General features: G+C 48.1%; 1 protein-coding gene across 1 annotated transcript in view; it reads left to right on the top strand.

Annotated features, from left to right (window-relative positions):
• SND1 (staphylococcal nuclease and tudor domain containing 1) overlaps nucleotides 1-22,520 on the top strand; it is a 412,864-nt gene that overhangs the window by 303,253 nt on the left and 87,091 nt on the right. The window contains exon 16 of the mRNA XM_059933468.1: nucleotides 15,095-15,204. Within this exon, the coding sequence (XP_059789451.1) occupies nucleotides 15,095-15,204 (110 nt within the window). The remainder of the gene's footprint in view (nucleotides 1-15,094; nucleotides 15,205-22,520) is intronic.

Genomic DNA, 22,520 nt, shown 5'->3' with positions numbered 1-22,520 from the left:
AGGGAATGGCAGCCAAACCCTGCAGTATTTTAAACCGCATCACTCATCTACAGAGATTAATCCATTACAGAGTCTCAGCCAGAACGCTGGTAACAGGGAAAGAAGAATCTTTCGGGTCCTAGCAGATTATAAACACCACTTCTCCCAGTCCACACAAGGTGAATTCAGTGGCTTAGACCGAACTCAGTGCCTCCAGATTCTCCCACACATACTCCTCTGTCCTGTCTGCCCTGAGGGCTGGAAGTGGCCCTGCAGGTTTCCTTCTGTGGGGTTGGCCTGGGTCACTGTGCAGCAGCAGTTTGATTATGCTCTCATTCGCTGTATAGGATGCAAATTGGCTTTCTAATAGAGGAGGGAGCCCCCTTTCTATGGTCGCCAAACACATCATTTAGCGATTGAGCTCCTTGTGGTTCCAGGCTGGCCAGGAGAAATCCCTCCTTCCCCTTCCAAAGCATTCACCGTTCTCCTGACTTAAGCGTGAACAGCTGTCGAAGGGTGGATGAATTACAGAATATAGAATTTTCCAGTTTAGCGACATTAGCAGAGAGAGGCTCCATATGAAACACTTCTCTTGTTTTTGTTTTCCTCTTGGCTGTTATGCTGTGAAATTTGCCTCCTCGCTCCCACACCCTCTTGCTGACAGCTGTCCTCTTTGCCATTCAGGAGCCAGCACCTCCCTAGATGGCTGCCTGAGATGGAAAAGGCCTTCTCCCTTTTCCTCCCCAGGTCCACAGTTGTGTAGCCGGAGAGTTCCATGTGCTGGGACATCTGATTGCCTTCTGACCCCGAGGGATCCATCTGGGCTAGATGTGTTTTAGACACTTGCTAGACTGTGGAGGGAGGGTTGAGAAAGAAAGAACCCTATCCACGACTGTCCATCTTGTTTTGTTATATATATTTTAGAGAATAATTATTTAATGACACAAACTGTGGAAACTGAAAAATAGTTACATAAAACAGGCAACCACGTGGGTATACAGCTTTTCAGAGCCCCTCAGATTCCTTACAAGAACGTGCCCTCTGGCATTTATTTTAAACGTAGATGCCTTGTAACAAGCTTCTTATACCCCAGCACTGGTCCTACTAGGCAGACGTGGAAGGGGGCACACTTGAGGAGGAGCACTGCTCATGCTTGTGCGCGTGGGAGAGAGAGATGGCTTCCCCGCCACGTGCACCCCAGAGGAGCCGCTGTCCATGGTCTAAAAGGCTTCAGCTGATGGCCTTTCTCTCTGGTTGTGATACTGGACGAGTCTGGCCTGATGGGGAGTGGGGCTGGGATACGGTAAAGCGTGACCTTGGAGCAGAAGGAAGTGAGAAGACACAAACAAGCCAGCATCGAAAGTTTTCAGGATGATGAAAGGAAACCTACAGGCAGCCTAGGGCTTGGGAAGAGACGTCCAGGGCGTGAGGCGGCAGAAGCGCGGTTCATTGCTCCTTTTTCCCTGGAATGAAGCTTGATTCTCATGTACGCTCTGCCAGGGAATCCACCCGTTCCTGTCTCTGGCCTCTGCCCCTTCAGACACTCTCGCTGCATGTCCATGCCCGTCAGTAGGTGGGTGCAGCCCCGGTGTCACTTCCCCACAAATAGCAGTTTCTGATTTGCGTCATTACGGCCACTGCGGTCCCCTGAGCGCCTCCTCCCTCTGCTCTTCAGTCCGCCTCCCCCCACTCCCCTCCTCCCGCCCTCTTTCCTTGAATGTGTGAGCACATGCGAGCGTGCGCACGCGCACACACCCCGCCTTGGTTGTCACAGCACCCGGAATCGCCATCAGGCAACGCGCTTGATTGCGAGCTGTGTTTGGGGAGTTGATGGTCCCCACCGTCCCTCAACACACCACTGCCACTTCCTCACCAGTCGCACCCTTATCAGAAATCACGATTTGGGGCAAGCTTCTCGTCCGGGGACTTATGCCTCGTGCTGTCCTTCAACCGTGAGTAATGAGCCCACTGGAGCAGCTTTCCTGGCCCTTGAAGACGGGCCCAGCCTGAAGAGACTGGTTAATATCTCCCATTGGCTGCAAAAAATCAGGCAGCTTGTCTGTCAGGTCCCTGATTTTCTCCCTCCCTCTCCTCCCTTCTCTCCTGCTTTTCAAATGAAGCTTTGTACCCGGCGTCACAGTTCAAATCCTGGTGCTCTGGTGCCCTGTTGCCACACTGTGACAGGAGCTAAAAAGCCTCAATTAAGTGCGAGCCGTGCTTTCACTGTCCCACTGGCCACAGTGACGACTGAAATCATCGTTTCTTCAGGGCTGCATCAATGGAAGGCAAAGGACGCAGAAATCCTTTTCTTTCCCTCAGGTCTCCCAAACAGGGAAGATAATCACTTCAGTAGAACAGTCTTTCCCTGAATTCTGCAAAGTGGCTTCTAGGCAGTGGTTTGGATTTGCTGTTCCTTTTTATCCCCGATAGCCCTGTGAATGAGAGAAGGAAATGAATAGACTGCTTATCACCGCACCACCAGGGTCTCCAAGACAGAGTGGAAGCTGGCTGGAATGGAGGCCGCGACGGCCTCCACCTTCCTCAGGATGGGCTCCACCTCTCCCCACAGTCCCTCGAGGGCTCCCACATACCGGGGGTTCCTCCTGCACGGGTGCAGCTGTCTCTTGCTGCAGCCTCCTGCCTGGAGGGAAAGTCTAGCTCTGCCTGGTCACCGGGAGACGGGGCTGGTACACAGCCTCTGCGCACTCCTCCCTGATCAGTCCGACTCAGGCAGCAGATTTCCCCTCCAAAGGTGCCTCTCTCCTCAGCATGTAAGAAGGGTTGCTACCTAGTGAACGAGCCCTGCCACCCCACCAGACGTTTAATTCAGTCGACTAGAAAGGTGTTTCCTATCGGAAGACGCCCTTCATACTATCTAGGCTTAAGGAAGAAAAGCAGGAGGATGGTAGGAAATCAAAACCCACGTCTTGTGCGGGTGTTTAGTCTGGAGAACATAAGTCATGAGGATGAGCGGAAAGAGATGTTGTACTGTCTTCAGATACTTGAAGGGCTGTCAAGTGGGTGATGGATGTTTTATGTGGCCCCAAGGAACTGGACCAGATTTTAGAAGGCCTAGAGGGTCAGGTTGTGGATTTCTGATTTTATGTGGTAAACTCTTGGAAGCCACTGAAGGGTTTTGAGCGGAATACTGTGCTTTAGGAAAATTAATCAGGCAGGAAGAATCAGGACAGGGGAGAATGGAGGGCAGGCAGGTAGATCAGAGGATTCTTGGCCAGAAGTGACAGGAGCTTGAACAAGCGGAGTTAGGTTGAGGATTGAGAGGATTCCATGGATCATATAAACAGCTATGGAGGTGGAATTAATGGAATCGATAAGACGTAGCAGTCATTAGGTTATGTGGACAAAGTAGGGACAAATCAAAGATAAGGGAGATTCTTAGGCTGAGGGCTTGCTAGTGCTGCAATCAGAATAGGGGACAAGGAAAGGAGCGGAGGCGATTTAGCAAGAAGATAAGTTTGTTGAGTCTGAGGTATTGGCAGGACGGTCAAGGGGGAGATACCTGTCAGACACTGGGGGATTGGGTCTAGAGCTTAGAGGACAGTTCAGGCTTACATGTCTGTAGGTTCTGTGTGATCACAGTGATGGAGAACATGAAAATGGATGGGCTTTCCAAGGGAGGGTGCAGAGAGTGAAAAGAAAGAGGCCCAAGACATAACTGAGGGCAACAGCGGGAGACAAGACGAACAGCCCAGAGAGAGGACCCCAGTAGAGGGGAGGAAAGAATTTCACGACAGGGGTGGGGCACAGTGTCGCGCGCCATATAGAGATGGAGTAAGACTCCTGCTGAGAAGAGGTGATGAGATTTGTCAGTGAGGAGGTTACTTTTCCAAGTAGAGTAGAAAGATAAAGTCTGAGTAGCAGCAAGAAGTATGATAGTGAAAGTCTGTTGTCACGGAGTGGAAGGAAGCAGTTGTGGTGAGAAACAGAGAAGGGCAACTCCAGAAATTTCAAAGTTTTGAATAGGGTCTGGGGGAGTAGAGTGGGAATAAAGGGGGCAGATGGCAAGTACAGGAGAGAAGACGTTCCTAGAACGGGGTGCGGGAGAGCCAGCGTGCGGGCACACACCTGTGCTTGGCGTTAGCTGCCTCAGCTTCCCTTGAGCCACATTTGCTTGCTTTTCACCTTCTCAGCTACACGACCGTGGGCTTTTTTTAGTATCTTTATTATTATTATGCTATTACCTGTACTTATCTTCTGGTTCTGGGAAGTTAAACTCTGTCTTGCCTGAACTTTTTTTTTTTTATAACTTTTTTTAGGGGGTTTGTTTTGTCTTTTTTAGTTTATTTTTGGCTGCATTGGGTCTTCGTTGCTGCACGCGGGCTTTCTCTAGTTGTGGCGAGTGGCAGCTGCTCTTCATGGCGGTGCGCGGGCTTCTCATTGTGGTGGCTTCTCTTGTTGCGGAGCACGGGCTCTAGGCACGTGGGCATCAGTAGTTGTGGCACACAGGCTCAGTAGTTGTGGCTCACGGGCTTAGCTGCTCCGCGGCATGTGGGAACTTCCCAGACCAGGGCTCGAACCTGTGTCCCCTGCATTGGCAGGCGGATTCTTAACCACTGTGCCACCAGGGAAGGCCTGGACTTTTTTTTTAACCCAGCTTACAACGTGCTTTAGAGCAAGAGTCGGCAAACTTCTTCTCTAAAGGGCCAGAGAGTAAATAGACACTGAAATTTGAATTTCATACAGTTTTTCACAGGTCACAAAATATTTCTTTTTCAACCATTCAGAAATGTAAAAGCTGTTCTTAACTCATAGGTTGTACAAAAACAGGCAGTGGGTTAGATTTAGTCCTCAGGAAGTTGTCTGCTGACCCCTTTTTTATGATGCTAACCAAAAAAAAAGTGAAGGCCAATCTTCATCCACAGCCCAGAATTCAAGCTACTTATCAGGATAGGATGTATTTCTATATCCAAGATCAGCCTGTGGTCTTGAAGAACCTTGGCTTTTCAGAATTCCTCTCCTTTTTGGCTTGTTTTCATTTATTTCTTGAAGCATAAAGGTAGTGAGGTAGAAGGCTCTTCCTAAGAGCTTCTCAGCTCTCAGATTTTTATTCATTGTCCTTGCTTTGGGGGGTGTTAGTATTCCTGACAGTAGCTGGGTTTTTTCTTCTGCAGTTCCACTGGCTGAGCATACTAATCTCTAGACACTGGGATTTCACTTGCCTCAGGAGAAGAAGCTCAGAGAAATTATCTACGAGTGGAAAGCTCAGTAAAGGCAATGGTTTGGAAGTGTACTCCACACATCTCAGAACCATTTTGTTCAAATAACAACACAGCTTGGTTTAGAAAAAGTCACTCTAAATTTATGCGAGTAAGCACCTTTTACATTTGCCTGCCAGGTGTGTGGCAGGATACCTTCTGGAAGCTGGTAGTCGCAGGATCCACGTGCAGGTTTCCTGTGGCTTTCTCCGTACCCCCGGAGCTGTTCTCTACCAGCCTGGACAGGAGATTCAAATCGCTCTCTTTATCCATGAACATGGAATTTAAAAGACCAAGATTGGGGTTTGGGGGGTACCAAAAATGACATTTATTTTTATAAATCTAAGTTTCATTTGATTCAGAGATAATGTTACGTGTTTAAAATAAGTCAGAAAAAGCAAAAGTTGAGGTTCTCATAGAAACCAACTCCCCCTCGCTGCTCAGACATGGGTTTGCGCTTGTTAGGTGCTGTCTCCATGGTGCCACAGTGTTACGTAAGAGTGTGAGCCGTGTAGCTCTCTTGTCGCTGGAAAGACCACTGTGGGCCTAGCTCTTGACCTCAGACGCTTTGTTTTCTATGTAATGAGGCTATGAGGTGGCTGTTTTGATATGGATAATTAGGAGAAACTCAATGGAAAACATTTTTAAAGGGCACAGTTGTTTCATTCTGCTCCTAGTTGGTGGTGATATTATTGCAGCTGCTGCTTACAGCAAACCCCCAAATGAACATGTGTATCGGGAAGCCGACAGCCTGCCATCTCCAACCTCCCCTTCACAAACACACCCCCAGAGAAAGCCTGGCTGGCTTATCCATCCCTTCCTCGTCTCCTCCTCAGACAGTGGTCAGTGATTTAGCATCTAACACTCACTCTCCTTAAAGTCCCAGAAGTAAGAGATAGTAGAGTTCCTTATAAACTCACCAAGCATTAACTAGTATGCATACGGGAACTCAAAAGAGGACACTGTTATCACAGGTTTGTTGCATCTATTTTTGGTAGGTTTTTCTCCTCTCTGGCGTTCGTTTAGCACACAATTATTGAGTATCTCCTTACTGTGGCTCCAGAGAGAACTAGCATACCCCTCACCTCCAATAACTGCAGAATGGGATCCACCATTGACAGGCTGATAACTGGAGATGAGACTCGAGACGTCACCCCTCTCCTAGTGGTCACACTATAGTGACTTGTGCCGGAGAAACTTGTCCCTCCCTTCCGTAGATGCCTCCCTCCATCCCTCCCTTTCCTCAAAGGGAGCTGAAATTCCCGTCACATTGTGGAGAATGGATCTCATTGCTCCTGTCCCCAATTAACTTCGGTTTCTGGTCTTTCAACAAATGCATCAAACATTACCAAATCAGGGCAACCTAATAAAAGTCTCCCCCAAACAACTGGAACTATGAAGTAAAAACAGCTTCAGTCTCGGCTTTTGCCCAGTTCCGACTCCCCTGACTACCATTACCTGAGGAGTTTGATCCCTTTAATTAGGATTCCTTCATTCTTCTTTTATCCCTTTATTCTCGTCACTGAAAGAGCCTTAGCAGTGACACGTTCCAGAATTGGCCCAGAAGATGCTGCCTCCCCCGAGGTGGTAACAAAATAGCGGCTTAGAGAACAAGGGCAAGAATGAAGAGTCTGAGACAATGCAAAATCCTGGTTTCGTTTCTGACCCTTTCAGTACAAACTGAGGCCTTGTATCGTGTGGAACTAACTCTTGGGAACCCACTGGTCTACCGTTTGCCTTGCTGTTTGGGCCATCTTGGGAACGTGAAAATATAGGACCAGCTGGTCCTAAGTGGGACGGTTTGCCGTTCTCAATTGTTAACTCACACACTGACGACATTTGCAACTTGAGGCCTCCAAATGATTTCTGCTTTAAAGCTTACGAGAGAGGACTGAGAGCAACCTTTTTTGGTACACGAGATGCATTACATTTCTGAGCTCCAGCAATGTACAGCGGTTTGGCCTTGCATTGTAGGTTCAGGTGGTAACCACATTGCTTAAGGTTAGGCGGGTGACCTATCTGCCTCTGCCTTCTGTGCCGATGGCTTAAGAGTTCTGGATTCTGTTCTTGATGCTTAGGGAAAGAGTAGAAAAGTAAGACTGTGTCACTTTTCTTGGACTACATACGGAGTTCAATGTCTAACTCTCTGTGTGAAGTGGGGTTTTTTTAATTTTGTTTTTCATTGGGGGGGAAGGATGGCAGGGGAAAGTATAGAAATGGAACTCATTGAATGCAGGGGTAGAAATCTCTGCTGAGAGTCTGTGAGGTATAAGTTGGCCAGCCGTAGCAGCAGGAACTCAGGCAGAGGTATTGGAGTGCAGTCAGTGTGACAGGAAGCTTATTTTGGTGTTCTTTCTGTGCCTTGCCTTGTCCTTGACGTTTACTCCAGGGGACTGTGTTTATATAGAAAGAAGGGAGAGGTGCCCGTGGTTTCCTATCTGGGAAACTTACAGCATTTCATAGCATGCTTACCCGGGGTCCTAGAGACCAGGGGTGAAGATGCCCCGTGACATGAGAGCGTCTGGTCCTCTGTCCCTTTCCCAGCTGTCTGTCCCCCAGCTCTGCTTAGCTCCGCTTTATCTGCTAGCCAGGCATGTGCCACGTGCTAGCCGATGAAGCCTGTGTTTGTTCTGAAAGCCCCACCAGAACGGCCATTTTGTCTCCGCTATGGTTTGATCAACAAAATTTGTTAAAATTTCAGGGAGCAGTATTTAAAGCAGAGGTATTTTGACTTGAATATTACTTAAGAAGTCTCTCCCTAAATATAGGAAGTAAAACCATAGCTCCCTGGTCTGGGCTGCTTTCGCAGAAGCAGAGGGATGGGCTTTGTGGCCACCTCTCGGCTTTAGGATCAAATAATTGCCTTTTCATTTCCATTGGAAAACTTACTGATGACCCCGTGGTCATCCCCACACTAAGGTTTTCCGATATTTCATCCAGATTTTCTTTCCCCTAATAATTACACCCCCTGTTTTTAGGCTAAGCATTTTCCCTCCTTTTTGTGTTTACACCTTTCAAATATTTGCAGTTTGTTATCGTGTCACCCTCTTAGTCACCGCTCAGCCGAGCTGTACAGATTTAAGCACCTTTAATCTGGCCTTTCCAGGCAGGCCTGCCCACCCCTGAGTCATCTTGCACTGCTCTCTGAGTGCGCTTCAGGCATGGCCGCCTGGAGCCGAACGCGGGGCCACGGGTGGGAATTGTTCTCCTCCTTTGAGTTGGAAACTGAACACAGCTGCGGTGCAGCAGCCTCAGGTCTCGCTCACACTGCTGGTCGGTGCTGCACACGTCCCCTGTGTATGTGAGTTGCGTTTCCCAAATGTGCTGATTCAAAGACCCGTGGGGCAAAGGGTGTAGCTGTGCTTTCTTTTTCGTCCTTGAAGTGTTGTGTCACCATGGGGAAGTGGGATGTGTGTAATTAGGAATTCTGTCAGCCCCTCTCCTGGTATTTGCATAAGGTCTATGACCCTGACTGTTCATGAGCCGTTTCCTTCTCTGTGTATGGACTTCTGTCCCAGGAGTATTTTTCACGAATGTTCACTCAACGTTGCTTGAGGATCTACAGTGCCACTGGGTGCTAGGCAGTGTGTCAGATGCTAGAAAGATCTGAATAAGATACAGTACCCACCCTAAGAAGCAATTTAGTTTTAGTTTAATTTGGGTTGGAAATGCCAGGTTCTCACATAGGCTTGCTCATGGTAGCAGCGAGAGGAGAGAGCAGATTTATGGGAACATCCATGAAATTCTTAAACAGCATCCAAGGTGAGGTCAGATCTCCCAGATCCCGGAACACAGAGGGCGGTCGTGGGGCTGAGGTTCCGGGACCTCGCTGCAGGTCTCTGGTGTTAGTGCTCCGGTGTTGATGCAGCGCCCTCCCCTCCTTCCTCCTGCTCCTGACGGGCTGATGTTCTGCACGCTGCCCGGTTCAAATTCCAGAAAGAATCTTTCTCACCTGTTACCTTTCATTTCTCTTTAGACAGAGCTTTTTTTTTCCCTCTGCCAGCCTGCTATAAATTGACTATCCTTGAATCAAGTGCAGTAGCGACTCTCCCCTCCCTCCCTCCCTCCCTCCCTCATTTCTCACCTTCTGCTCTGCCCTCCATCCCCAACTTCTGGTCGGGGGAGAGGACAGAAGCCAGGGTCATGTGCTGGAAAACAGCTGCCTGAGGCTGACCCTTAGCAAGGGACATGGCAGTGGCGAGCCCATGATTGACTTGTCTGGTGCATCCTCCCAATGCATCCACCTGCCGTAATCCAGTTATGTGTTATTTCTTAACATTCTTCACCCTACAGACTGAATGGTAAATTCCGTCACCAATAGCATACTTCATACAATGGCAGGGGAAAATAATATTGTCATGCTGCTAATTAAGCTTCACTAGGACAAAGCCAGTCTTTTTCATCACTGAGTTTTCACCTCCCAACCCACTGCCTAGCCCAGAGTAGGCACTGATTTGTGAAACGGGGGGAGGGAAGGTCTGCCGAGGGAACTCGCCAAGTATCTGAAGTAGGCAGAGGGCGAAGGTGAGGTCTGCGTGCGTCCTCTGCCCTCGCCTCCGTAATGTCTGATGTAGTGACGAGCACACAGTGGACAAGCAATAATCACCCTCAACTAATCCTTCCAGTTGGTTACTGTTTCCACTAGAGTTCTGCTTCCTGCTGTGAGTGCCTGGTCTCTTGTTTGCTGGACTAAGTGCCACTGGGAAGCTGTCGCTTCTAGCGGAGGCAGATTTGCCATACTCGCCATACTTCCCTTTCACTCCCAGTAAAGAAAAAGCCACCATGCTTTGAGCCCAGCTTGATTATCATAAAACTCAACATATAGTGTAAAATATTCAGAGCGATGCACGACTCTCTCACATAGCCATCAATAGACTCTTATATAGCCATTATCGTATCATTAACAAGAATTTGTCCTTTCATTCCACAGCTGACTGACCAAAGTGTTTGTGTTAATTGACCTAGTTAGTCAATGTCTCTAAACGTATAATTTCTTTTTAACAGAATGCTCTTATAGCCCAGCATTTTACATTTGAGAGGAGGCACCCTGTACTCAGGGAGTCAAGCCTTGGGTGGGAAATCTCAAAAGGGCATAACCCAGATTGTAGGATTTTCTGGCTAGGGAAGAATTTGGAGTTTCCTCATTTTACAGACAGAGACCTTGGGGCTTGGAGAGAGGTTTTATACTTCATCAGTGGCAGAGTAGAAACCAGAAATGATATGCTGATAGCTAGTGATGAATTTTCTCTTTCTAAACTGTACAAGATCAGGCAAATCCTCTTTCTGTTTTGTTTTTAAGTAGTCTTGGTCAGCCATCATATCCCAGAAAGCATAGAAAAGGAGTGAGGAATGATGGGTTTATTCCCTACAGGCAGGTCTGTCTGTCAGGCTTTAAAGAGGTCAGGGAGCCCCCAGAGCAGGGGCGGGTGTGGCTGGCCTGCCTCTCCGGCATCTGCCCTTGGCGGAAGTCAGCTGCACCTGCCCCGGGGGGGTCTCTCTCTCCATTCTGCCCCCCCACCCCGACCCCATCATAGGGAAGGAAATGTTCAAGAATGTTGGGGAATTTTTTTTTTTTAAACAAAATGTTTGTGGTATATGAATGGCTTGCCCGAGTCAGGGGTGAGCTTGGCAGTAGACCTGCACCTGTGGTGTTGGGAGCATAGCAGACTTAATGTGCCCTTGTCAGGGCCTTATCGGGAAAGACAGCGGTTGGTGGTGACGTGGGCTCTTCCTGGCCTGGCTGTGGAGGGCTTCTGGAACCCAGTGACACCTCGCTTCCTCCTCACCGTCTCGGGCGCTCACCTTTGCCGCCGGTGAACCTGCCCAGCTTGGCCTCTGCAGTTGCTTTCAGAGACCCCAGCTTTCTTTCCCGTGATGTGCTTTCTTTAACCTTTTCTAAGTCTGTTGTATCAGTAACAAAGCGGCCCAGCCGGCCCAGCACTGCAGTGGCCTTTGAGTCAAAGTGCAGCGTGAACGGTGTTTCCTTACTGGCCAGGCTCTTGGGAAGGGAGAGCTCGGTGGGCCTCTTCTTGCTGATGGCACGTGGCCTTCCCCTGCTTTCAGCAGCCGTGTCTGTCTTTCCAGCCTTACGATGTTACCTTGTTTGGCTTGCTCCCTGTTAGTGGACAGCATATTTCTCGCCCTGTTCCTTGATCCCTTAGGACACAAAAGCCAAGTCCCAAAGCTGGTAAGTAAGCACTCGGTGTAGACTTTGACCTCTCCAGGAGGGCCGTCAGGGCGCCCAGTGTTCTGTCTTCACACCCCAGTCTTCTCCCGGGGTTCACCAAGCCGTGGGCCTTGCCCCACTAGAGGTCTTCAGTTAATTCAGTGTCATAACCGAATTTTTTTTCATTAATGAAATAGAGAAGACAGCGTGTCACATGTAGTCACGATTGACCACTGCTCTGTGGAAACTTTGCCGTATATGTGTACATACCCGTATTTAAGTGTGGGGTGGGGTCATAATCAACGTTAAAAGTTTGAAAAACGCTCGTCTACACAGTCCGTCTACAGAAGTAGCTTGGCTCATAGGTTTCTAACACTCAGATATTCAATATTATAAAAACCCTTCCCGCTATCCTGGCCCCAGCTGTGAGCCCTGGTCTGGTAATAGATTCCACCTCGCCCACCCACTCCCTGTTTTGGGGTCCCGCCTAGGGCCGGAACCTAGGGGTTCCCTTGCCTCTGTGCTCCAGTCCGACGGTGCCTGCACCTCTGCTATGGTGACGACCCGGTGCCGAGGGCCCGTCCGCCATTACGTGTAAACCCCAGCTGTGTCTCCACTCGCCTGCCCGACAAGAAGTCGCGTCCCCAGGCCCTGCACTCCTGCCTTGTCTGACACCCTCTGGGGACAGCAGTGCTCGACTCCAAAACTGGGCATTTGCTCAGTGGCTTTAGCATCTGACAGTCTAGGGTTCAGATTGGCCCCTTAGTAGCGCGGTGATTTGGGTACTTGGGTCAATTCATAGATAGTCAAGGATGCTCAGTAAGTACTCATTTTTCCTGCTCTTTGTCCTCCTAGCGCTTACACCTGGGTTTAGCTGGGTTTCACTGTTTGCTACCTGCTCCCACTGGATCTATTGTTAAGATACAACCTCTCTCTATCCTAGTAAGTAGTGTCGACTCAGCCATCCCTGACCCTTTGCTGAGATGTGACATTGAGACAGGTTTTGACTGGGAAGGGGTTACTTCAGAGGAGACAAGTCCAAGAGAGGGAAGAGTCAGCCCAGCAGAAAGGGAAGTAAATGATAAAAGCAGAGATGGTATTCTTGTTCTCAAGCAAATTTTCTGTTCACTTTCCTTTCTCTTACCTGCCTGCCTGACAGGAATTGATGTGCTTGGATGTGTTTACTTTTTCCACTTCAAGGGCAGGGAAACATCCTGGTTCAGCTTTCTCCTCTTGAAGAGCTGGAGCCCAGCTCCTGGCAAGTAGAGGGACAGTGGAACGTAGGCCCTCCTTCGCCTCTGGGTCCACATGCAGTGGTTGGTGTTTGGTCACCACGGGCCCATGGGTTTCTCTCCAGGAAGGTGATCTGAATCCATTTCAGCGTGATGTGTTCAGCTCCCTGGGCTCACGGGGCCATCTTGCTTCTCAGTTTAATCAGTTGGTGGTCTCCCAGGATTCAGAGAGGGCTGCTGGGGTCTCTTGCTCTCTTGAGACTTCACAATACCAAGGCAGCTACAGGAATAGAGTGGGGACATCTGCTCAGCTAGGGAGACTCTTTGGGTCCTTTAAGTGACACAACAGTCCACCAACAGCACCCCAGTTCTGCCCCATCCAAGAGTCAGAAACAAACTGAACACTTGTTTTCGCGTTACTCTTGTCTCCTCAGCAGTGCTTTACCTATGGTTATGTGACCAGAAGTTTCAGTAGAATTGTTTATTTTTCTTTCTGACAATTATAATTTTTGCTTAGTTCACAGATGCAGAATGAAAAATGTTTTTGGCTATTAATGTTGTAAGAATCATGGCTATCTTTCATTTTACTTGTTCCCCCATCTCTCCTTTCAGGGTTAATCTCAGGCTTTTTGCAAGGTTAATCTCAGGCTTTTTGGTTCTATGAGTTTATTGATGTCTTTCTCAAAAATCAGTTCCACTTCTCCCTCACAGCCTGGCACTGAAGTGCCGGGAGAGAGTGAGGCAGCCCTGGTGCTCTTTGCCCAGGTGACGCTTGGGTAGGGCTTTCACCGTCCCCTTCTTCGTGTGAGGAGGAGAGTGGTCCTGGCACCAGCTCCAGCCGCTCTCCTGCTGCGGGTTCTCTCCTTGTGCCGTGCTCCCCGTCCAGCGTTCTGTTTGATGTCATGTGTTCCTTTTTTGAGGCTTGGAGAGAAAGCTCTGTTCTTGAGCTTCTGAAAGACCAGGGTATAAACTATTACCTTTCCTCTGAGCTCCATGACCTTGAATCTGTGCTGTGGCCAGAAACATGAGCAGCCACCTGGCTTCATCCGTAAGGAATGTGCCTTCAGTCCCGGCAGTGGCGGCCCCTCTTCTCCCAAAGGCGCCCAGCAGGTGTCTGCAGTAGCCTAGCTGCCCTGCGGCCGCCCCTCCCTGTGCCAGATCTTTTGTAACTTCACCCGAGGCTGTTTGTAAATAAGAGCTAACACCTTCCAGTCCTGCCTTATCGAAGCAGGAGAGGCCGGCAGTTACTTAGCGACACGGGCACTAAGTGCATATTCCTCCTCACCACCCCCATATTTTGATTATTTTCTTTTCCTATGTCTCTAGCCTAGTTCAAGTCTTGGCTTCGTAATTACAGCTGCAGTTTGAATATTTTGGAAATATTTATAAGTCTAATCCAGACATTAAAATGTGACGTAGTTCATGGCCTCTCACAGGTGACCACTGTTGGTGATAAATATTTGCAAAATGAATGATTGAATCAAAGAGAAAGAAAAGGCAGTCTACATTGGTTAGGAGCACCTGTATTGTATAAAATACTGCCCTTGAATACGTAGGAGTGTGAAGGGTAAGATTTTTGCCCTCAGGAATCTTATAGTCTAGTTTGCAGATTGAAAGATGACTGAGATTCTGAGAGTGGGTAATTGTGTCAGTGATAATAATGGTAAAATAAAAAGAGCTAAAATGTATTGAACCTTTCCATATGTCAGGCATGGTACTAAATATTTTACCTAATAACCTCCCCTAGTTCACCCAACAGCCATGTGAAGTAGGTTTTTACAAATAGGACAGCTGAGGCTTTGAAAGGGTTCAGTAACTTGGCCAAGGTCACAGATCCTAGTAAGTGACAGTTAGGGTGTGAATCCAGGCCTGTCTGGCTCCAGACACATGATACTTCATCAGGATTCTGTTTTTTCTCTCTCTCCTTCTAAATGAAATACTGATGGTACTGTCGTCCCAAATATAGCCAGAGGACAGAGGGGGAAGCTTATTTGAAGAGGAAAATGACACCAAGTTAACACTTTTGAATTGGATGTGAAAGTCAGATAGTAAAGAGAAAATGGCTGGAATGGCTCTCAAGAGGCAGAATGGCTGGGGGTATCAGTGTAATTTAGGTGAGAGAGCCATTTATGTAAGTGATGGTTAAAGCAGTGAGACTATAGGCCTGTAAGGAGCGAGGAGTCCAAGATGAGGATTCATGCCACATGTTGGGGTATGTGTGTTTCCTGCATATCTTATTTAGAACTCCCTGGATGGTCTTAATAATTCCCAGATTCTGTGACTGGGATCTCCTCTTCGCTGTTGCTGCTGTGATAGTGTTAGTTTTTCCCACCTCCAGAGAACTAAACGCCTCCCCTTCTACCACTGCCTCTGCCCTACCTCGTGTCATGGCATTCTGATCAAATGCCTGTCTCGTTACAAGGGTCAGGGGACCATCCTTGCTGGATACCAGGCCTAGTGGACCCCTTTTCATCACAAATTCTTCTTTTCTCCTGGCACAGGCATCGAATGCCCCCGAGGAGCCCGAAACCTCCCAGGCTTGGTGCAGGAGGGAGAGCCGTTCAGTGAGGAAGCAACGCTTTTCACCAAGGAGCTGGTGCTGCAGCGAGAGGTAGTGCATCTTCCAGGGGCTTCTTGGATGAGGAGGGGGAGAAAGTGGGGCTCACTCGGTCTGATGGCAGAGATCAGTCTGTCCCTTTTTCCGGTGCTCGGCCTTCCACGGCCATGATCCATTCTGTGTCTGCCCACATCCTGTTCCTTGAGCCCTGCTTCACTGGCCAGCTGCCCTCCAATTGCTCCTCACCGTGGGCGTCCTGAGATGTGGGATGAACACCAGGCCGGCCCAGCCAGGATCCTAAGGCAGAGAGCTTACGGCCTTGCAGTCTCCTCCTTGGCGAATTAGCTGAGCTGCCTGCCTCCAGCTGGATTTAGAAGCTTGACTAACCCTGTCAGGGGCCAATTTTCTTTGAACGTTTATTTGTATCTTTTGAGTAATTGCATTTTCTGTAGCGGGTTTTCTGACTTAATTTAATTGTATTTTTGTTTCTGCCTGTTGGGCTGGCTCTCGCAGGCAGGAGTTAGGCTGCTCAGCTGCCATGGTGCCCATCTACCTGCTAATTTTTATCAAGTCATAGTCAACAGATCCATCTTCTTTCCAGGAGTATGCCAGTCACTCATCCTGCTAGGTGGGCACAAAAAAGGAACAGTGGGGAGTGTGCTGGGCTCAGGCTTAGGATTTTAGATCTGCCTTTTTTCCTTTTTTTTTTTTTTTTTTTTTTTTTTTTAACAAACCCATAGGATACCTCCTGCTTTAATGCAATATCATAATACCCATAGAGTGAAAAAGATTATGGGGGTTCTAGAGGTTATCTTGCTCATGAGTCTTTGTAGGTTTTTGGGAGCAGATGTGTGGTCTTCTTTGGGTTGCTGAGTGATACAGATACCTGTTTATAAGCTTCCGCATCTCTCATTTTGATTTGAAACGCCAGTGAATATATTAGGGGGGGTGCTTAATGCCCTTAATTGTCTCGTCAGTCTCACATTCCGCTCTGTTTTGTTTGTGGTCAGATGCATTTGTTTGTGAAGAAGCCATCCTTACGTTGGCATGCAAGGTGTCTTTCCCCTCCCCCCTATTTTGTAACTCCGAGACATAGGTTGAATTGTTATCAGTTAAAGAGAGCTTCCCACTAGAGAAGTATTTCAAGAATCCAAACACTCCTGTTGTCTGTCAGTAGCTGTTGAAATTTTTTGACGTTGCACAGGAATTAGGTCGAAGGGCCAGATATTTTAGAATTTCCCTCTGTAATATCCCCTTTGGATAATGAACTACAGAGCTGTTTCATGTTGGAATAAGCAGGTGAGTGCCCTCAACGTCATGACTTAAAGACTTTACAGAGGGAGCAGGACCAGACGTTGGTTGGTTGGCTGTGCTTTGGATGGGGGAGGCAGTCCCCTCACTGGACCGCCGAAGACGTTTGTTAGTAACACCCTCAGCACTTACTCTCTAAGCCACATTTCTGTTCTTTGTCACCAGCGTCCTCTTCCTGTTGTTGCCCATCTCCTAAAGCGTCTTTCCCTTTCTTTTTCAACTCTTGTTTCCCCAGCCACTTTTCTTCCTGATCATGTTTCTGGCCCGCTGGTGATATCCAAAAGCACAAGGGGGTCAAAGAGAATACTGACCACTGAAAGGAGTGAGTGGCCCAAAACTCTTTTACTCTCTCATGGTTATTATGACCTTACCTTTGTCTGTGTATTTGCTGATATTTGATTGTTGAAAAAGATAAAAAGTTTTCCCCATTTTCGTTGGTGCCTCTGACATGTAAGTTTGCAGATCCTTAGTCTAATCCAAAGTTGATATTGATCTTTCTTGGTTGTAATGTCCCAATCTTTCATAGCCGTGGGTTGGGGCCTCTTGATCGAGAACATTTCTACATTTTCTTAGCTGCTTGTATGATTACTTGGGCTGACTGTTTTGAAAGGTCTTTATCCAGAGGAAAGATGGGTATGGCCTAAACAAAGGATAACTTGAGATTCTGACTAAAGGAACCAGTTACAGCCTACTCTCCTGGGCCATTTCCCTTTATATAACATATGAAAACTCTTTTCTGAACGGTGTAGGAATGAAGAGAGGGTTTTGTTTTGTTATAGGTTTATTCACTTACTTCTACCTGTATAGTACCTTCATTTTTATTCCAGGGGTTGTCCTGGGGAGCGTTTCTCTTTGCCATCTTCCCCCCACCCCCCAAGGATCTAGAAAAGCCTGATGGATTGGTCCTTGGATGTAGAGGTCCTTCCCACCGTTAGGAGAAGGGCCGCGGGGCCGCCTGGATGGCTGAGCAGGGCTCCGCAGCCTCTCAGCGCACACGGCTCTCACCTTCAGGGCGGCCTCCACTCCAGGAACTCCTCTGGGGCCGAGCTGCTGTCCTGTGGGCCGAAGTTGAATGGGTTTTCTTACCTTGTGCCTGTTCCCTTGATAATCACGTTTAGCTCAGGTAATCAGGTGTTGTGAAGATGTGATTGGCCTTGACCCTGCCCCACCCCTCCCCTAAATTCTTTTTTATTATCTTATTTTGGGGCCAGGATTTCTCTACCCCCTGCCTGCTTTTGCCAGTCACTATAAATCTCTCTCGTGTAGGAAAGGAGTAAGTAGCCCATGGATCTCGTGATTTCACAGCACCTCCTGGGCCCCATGTGTGATCCCACAGAGAGATGGCCATTAAGTTGGACTCCAGAACCCGTAGACTGAATTGAGAAGGATTCAGTGAAGTAGGGGAGAGACTGTGTAATGACCACCGCCCCTAGGTCAGCCCCTGCCGGGGAGCAGACAGAAAGCTGGGGTGTGGGGTGCCTGGCCCTGAAAAGCGACTCCTTGTTTATGAGGTGGGTTGTCTTAGCTTTGGGCAGACAGAGCAGGAATTGCTGCCTGTCTCCTTCTCAGTTTTGGGTGGAGACAGACTTGTAGTCTTTCCATCCCATATCCTCATGTGGAGCCTGTACCGTCTCACACAAGACTCCTCTCATTTCAGCTGGCCCCCGTTATCTTGAGACCTGAGAGCCTGCTTTCCTGAAATGTGTTTTTACGATGACACTAGTCAGGACGGAGTGCCTGACATTTCTGGCCATCACTCAGCTCATTTTCCTGAGTGTCTCCCCTGCCACCTTTCATCACCTTTCTTCTTTTTCTCCGTTTTTCTACATGGTCCTTCTCCTCAGCCATTGGTTCCTCTTGGCTTTTGTTCCTTTCCCTGAGTCGGGAGTCTGGGAGGACTGTTCCAGGTCAGTGGTCTGGGTGTTCCAGTGGTGCTGCCAGCTTCAGGTCATTAACAGTAAGCTAGACACCATGTCATTACCTGATTCTCTTTGTGACCTTGAAGGCCAAAGCAGCCAAGAAACTCTGAAAGGCCTTCAACAGTTCTTCTCAGCCTCACTCAGCTGGTGTATAGCAGGGATGGGCAGACCCGGCCCACTGCCAGTTTTGTAAATAAAGCTTTATTGAAACACAGCCACACTAACCTTTTTATGTACTGTCTATGGCTCCTTTCATGTTATAACAGTAGAGTTGAGCAGTTACAACAGGATATGTGGTCTGCAATGGCTAAAAATATTTACTGTCTTTTTATCAGAAATGTTTGCTGACGGTGCTGTACAGGTTTTGTCAAGTTGGGTTTAAATGGCTTGGTACAGCCCTGAAAATGAGTTTGTTCTCATGTCCCCGGGCTTTGAGGGTGGGCTGCTTCTGGACCACACAACATGAGATCATTGTGTCCCATTGGACGGCATGTGCTTGGTGACACCCCCTTTGCCAGGCACCCCCCCTCCCCCAATACAGCTGCCTCTTTCAGGCAATTCCCTGCCACACTGCCAAGGACAGGAAGATCTGGTGTAATTTCCCAAATGGGGAATTGTGCCCGTTGCTAGCGTCTTCCCAGAAGTAGTGGTGAGAAAGAGCATTAGATAACCGGCTTAAAAGTGCAGACTCCGAGGTTTTCACACTCCAGTTATCACGTGGTCCTGGGTAAGTGATTCTTTTCTGCCTTGGCATTCCTATCTAAAACATTGATCCAGCAATCCCAAGCCATCCTCTTCCTTTTGAGGCCCTTCCTGTGAATAAAACAGTCCTTTGGGATCTCTCCACACCTTCGTTTCGGAAGGCCAGCTAGCCAGCCCTCGCTCACTGACCCGCTGCTGCCTCTGCAGCTCTGTTGGGAAAACCTGCGCTTTTAGAGAGGGGGGCGTAAAGTATTATTAAAAGAGATCAGTGCCGCTGTTGAACCCTCTTCACAGTTCCAGGCTGTAGGAGGTGCAGCTCCCGGGGAGGGGCTGGGGGCTCATTTCCAAGGCCTTTCTCCGTGACCCCTTTGTCCTGAGATCTCCGAAACGGCCCTTTGCTGATGCCTGGAAAATGACGTCCTCGTGCTGGACAGCGAGCCGAAAGCTCTGGCTGCTGCCCTGACCTATTTCCCTTCTTCCTGCTGGCATCAAAAGGGAGGAGCTCCCCCCGGGGAGCTCATTCTGCAGGCTGCAGCGGCCCGGGCTCAGTCCTGGATGCCCTCCCTCCCACTGCCCGTGCTCTTAAAAACAAAAATGCGTGAAAGCATTACAGGCAACTGTTGCCGTTTGAAGAGCAAGTATTTATGTTTCAGAGAAATATGGACTCAGCAGTGAATATTGGTATATATTTATGGAGGGGTTTGTCTGGGAAAGAATACTTAAATAAAAGGAAAGTGGTTCCTTCTCCTTTGTTTCAGCACCAAGTGTGCTGCATCTTGTCTGAAAAAGATAAACCGGTCTAAGCAGTTCACCACTGATGTAAATAGTGTTTTCCCCACGCCCTGTCTTTGCCCAAAGCACTGTGGTATGTGCCCTGTCGCCCTTCCTGCTCCTGTCTGTCTGTGTGGGCCCCTTCCCTGTCCAGGAGACGCGTGGGAGGCGGAACAGTAGCCACATTACTTCTCCAGATCAAGGCAATGAGGATGGTTCCAACCACGGGGAAATCCACCAGGGTGGAGGACACCCACTGCTCTCCGACTCTTGTCAGTGCCGTGCCCCTTGGCAGCCCTTGCTGAGCCGGGAATAACAACCTACTGGAAAAGCAAGCCAGCCGTCCAGCAATGTTGCACTTACTTGTACAAAGACACCCTATTCTAGATTATCTCTACCACTTCCCAGGAAAGAGGGAAGGCAGTAAGGACAGCTTTCTAAACAGCTCTCTTATCGCAGGAGGCGTTAAAGGCTATTTGGGGGCTAAGGCTTTTCTCACTTCCCCGCACATTCTTGACAGTTCATCACCCACCAGGGGTCTTTCAGTCTGTTTTTTCAATTAATTTAAGACTATTTTCTTTGACAGGGTTGGGAGGGGGTCAGGTAAAGACTCTCTGTCTTAATAGTGATCAATTTTGTATAGCATTTTCTAGTGCAAAAGTTCTTTCATATATAATACTTTGTTTTAATCTCACAGCAAACTTATAAGAAAAATATTATCCCAAGATTTACAGTTCTGGAAACTAAGATGCAGAGTGAACTGCCTCTATTCACAGAGCTTATTGTAGGACAAATACCAAAACCCAAATGTCTGTATTCCCAATCGAGTGCTTTTTCTCCCCCAATCTTGCCAGTTTTGCTATTAGAAGTTGGTCATTCTTTTTAGCCATACTGTATATTTCTCAACCCTCAAATGTCTAGAACTAATAAATTAGTAAAGGATCTCCCTAGAGGTCCAGCACTGACTGAGTGGTCAGTGCCACTGGGTCTGATTCAGGGGGCTCTCAAGACTGCAGAGGGATCTGAGGAATTTGCTGTGGCCCTGCCTCCCAAAATATCGACTCTCCTCTTGTCACAGTTCTTGTATCTTTTGAGTGCCTGATTCCTGCTTCATCTGTTGCTTGGCCTTTGTGGGCCTTAATTTTTGTATGATTCCTTGCTAACCTGTCTTCGTATCAGTTTGATCATGTATATCCATATTTCTATTTCTAACCTTTCTTAAAAGAGAAATCTTGACTTAAGTGCATTGTTTATAAATACGTAACTCCCCGTTGCATCTGGGATGAAGTTTAATCTCCTTAGTTTACGTATATCCTTGATAACCTCTCAACTTCATGTATCACCACTACTCATTCCACAATCTGCACCTCATCAGAACTGACTTTATTATACTCAGGATTCCCCATACATAACATTCCATTCCATCTCTCCCACCCCTTGGGTCTGCTTGAGCTCTCCACCCAGTATACCAACCACCCCCCTTCTTTGCTCTCTTATTCCCACCTGTCCTTCAAGATATGCCTCCTCCTCTCAGAAGCCCTCCCTGGATCTCTCAGGCTGGGTGAGATGGCCTTCTGTCAGTCCCCAAAGCACCTTGTCCATACAGACATCTGTCATGTACTGGCCAATGATGTTGAAGGCATCTGTCTGTATTGGTTTCCCCACTACATTGTTAGCTCCTCAAGGTCAAGAAGCATGCTTTTGTCTTTGTTCTTCGTATCTTGCCTCATGTGTAAGAGATACTCAATAGATAAATGTTCATTAAATCGACTAATTGATTCCCTGTGACCTAATTCTGGAGACTGGGAAGAAGGCCTGTTCTTGTCTGTTACTGTTCTTCGGGAAAGCTCTCTAAGCTTAGCATTTGCGGGGCAGAGAGGGAGTCTCTGGAGTATAGAGGTTGGACACACAGCTGCTAATTTAGGAACTTCTCATTGAAAAATTCCATTACTCAGACCTGACTGTGTGCTTCCTATGGGACCCTGACCTCCCTGGGTCTCCTCATCTTACAGATGGGGTAATAAGATAATGGTATTTGAATGCTTTGTTTTGTTTTTTTTAATTCTGGTGTTCACAAAGAAAGTGTTAGTGTCCCTTCCCCACTCTCCTAATATGGGCTACTTGTCTCTTTCCCTCCCTGGTTGTTTTCCATACTCTGCTTTTGTTGATCTAACTATTAAATGAGGTGAAGCGTTTATTTTGAAGTTCAGATTCCTGTTCACTGATAGGTTGTAAGCCCCACATGAATACCAGGCTGTTATCTGCTCACTTTACAGCCCCTTCAGTTCTGGGCTCCTGCCCCTTGCCAAGTATCTCTAAAAGCTCTAGAAGGAGGGCCTTCAATTCCCATTTTAGTCCCATTCAGTGAAAGTGGCATCAGAGTGAGAATAGGTGAGGCTAAAATGAAGACTGTCACATTGTCCTTTCTTCCCCCTTCCCCTGGCTGCTGGTCCCCCTTATCGGCTTTTAAGCTCCTTGGGAGCCAGTCACCGGTCTCTTCCCAAGCAAGCTCAGCAGTGTGCGCTGATGGGTGCCAGCAGCGTGCTGGCTCCAGTGGGATTCCTCTCTGCGAAGCTGCTGGCTCAGCTGGCTGTTGTCTGTTCCCCTGTTCTTCAGCTTGGAACTTTCAGAGCTAGTCAAGCATAGAATTGCATCCATTCTTCTGAA

The sequence above is a fragment of the Balaenoptera ricei genome, chromosome 9 (genome assembly GCF_028023285.1).
Source record: "Balaenoptera ricei isolate mBalRic1 chromosome 9, mBalRic1.hap2, whole genome shotgun sequence".
In the NCBI taxonomy this organism is placed as follows: domain Eukaryota; kingdom Metazoa; phylum Chordata; class Mammalia; order Artiodactyla; family Balaenopteridae; genus Balaenoptera; species Balaenoptera ricei.
The sequence above is the reverse complement of the archived record's forward strand: the minus strand, read 5'-3'. Positions and strand labels throughout refer to the sequence as shown.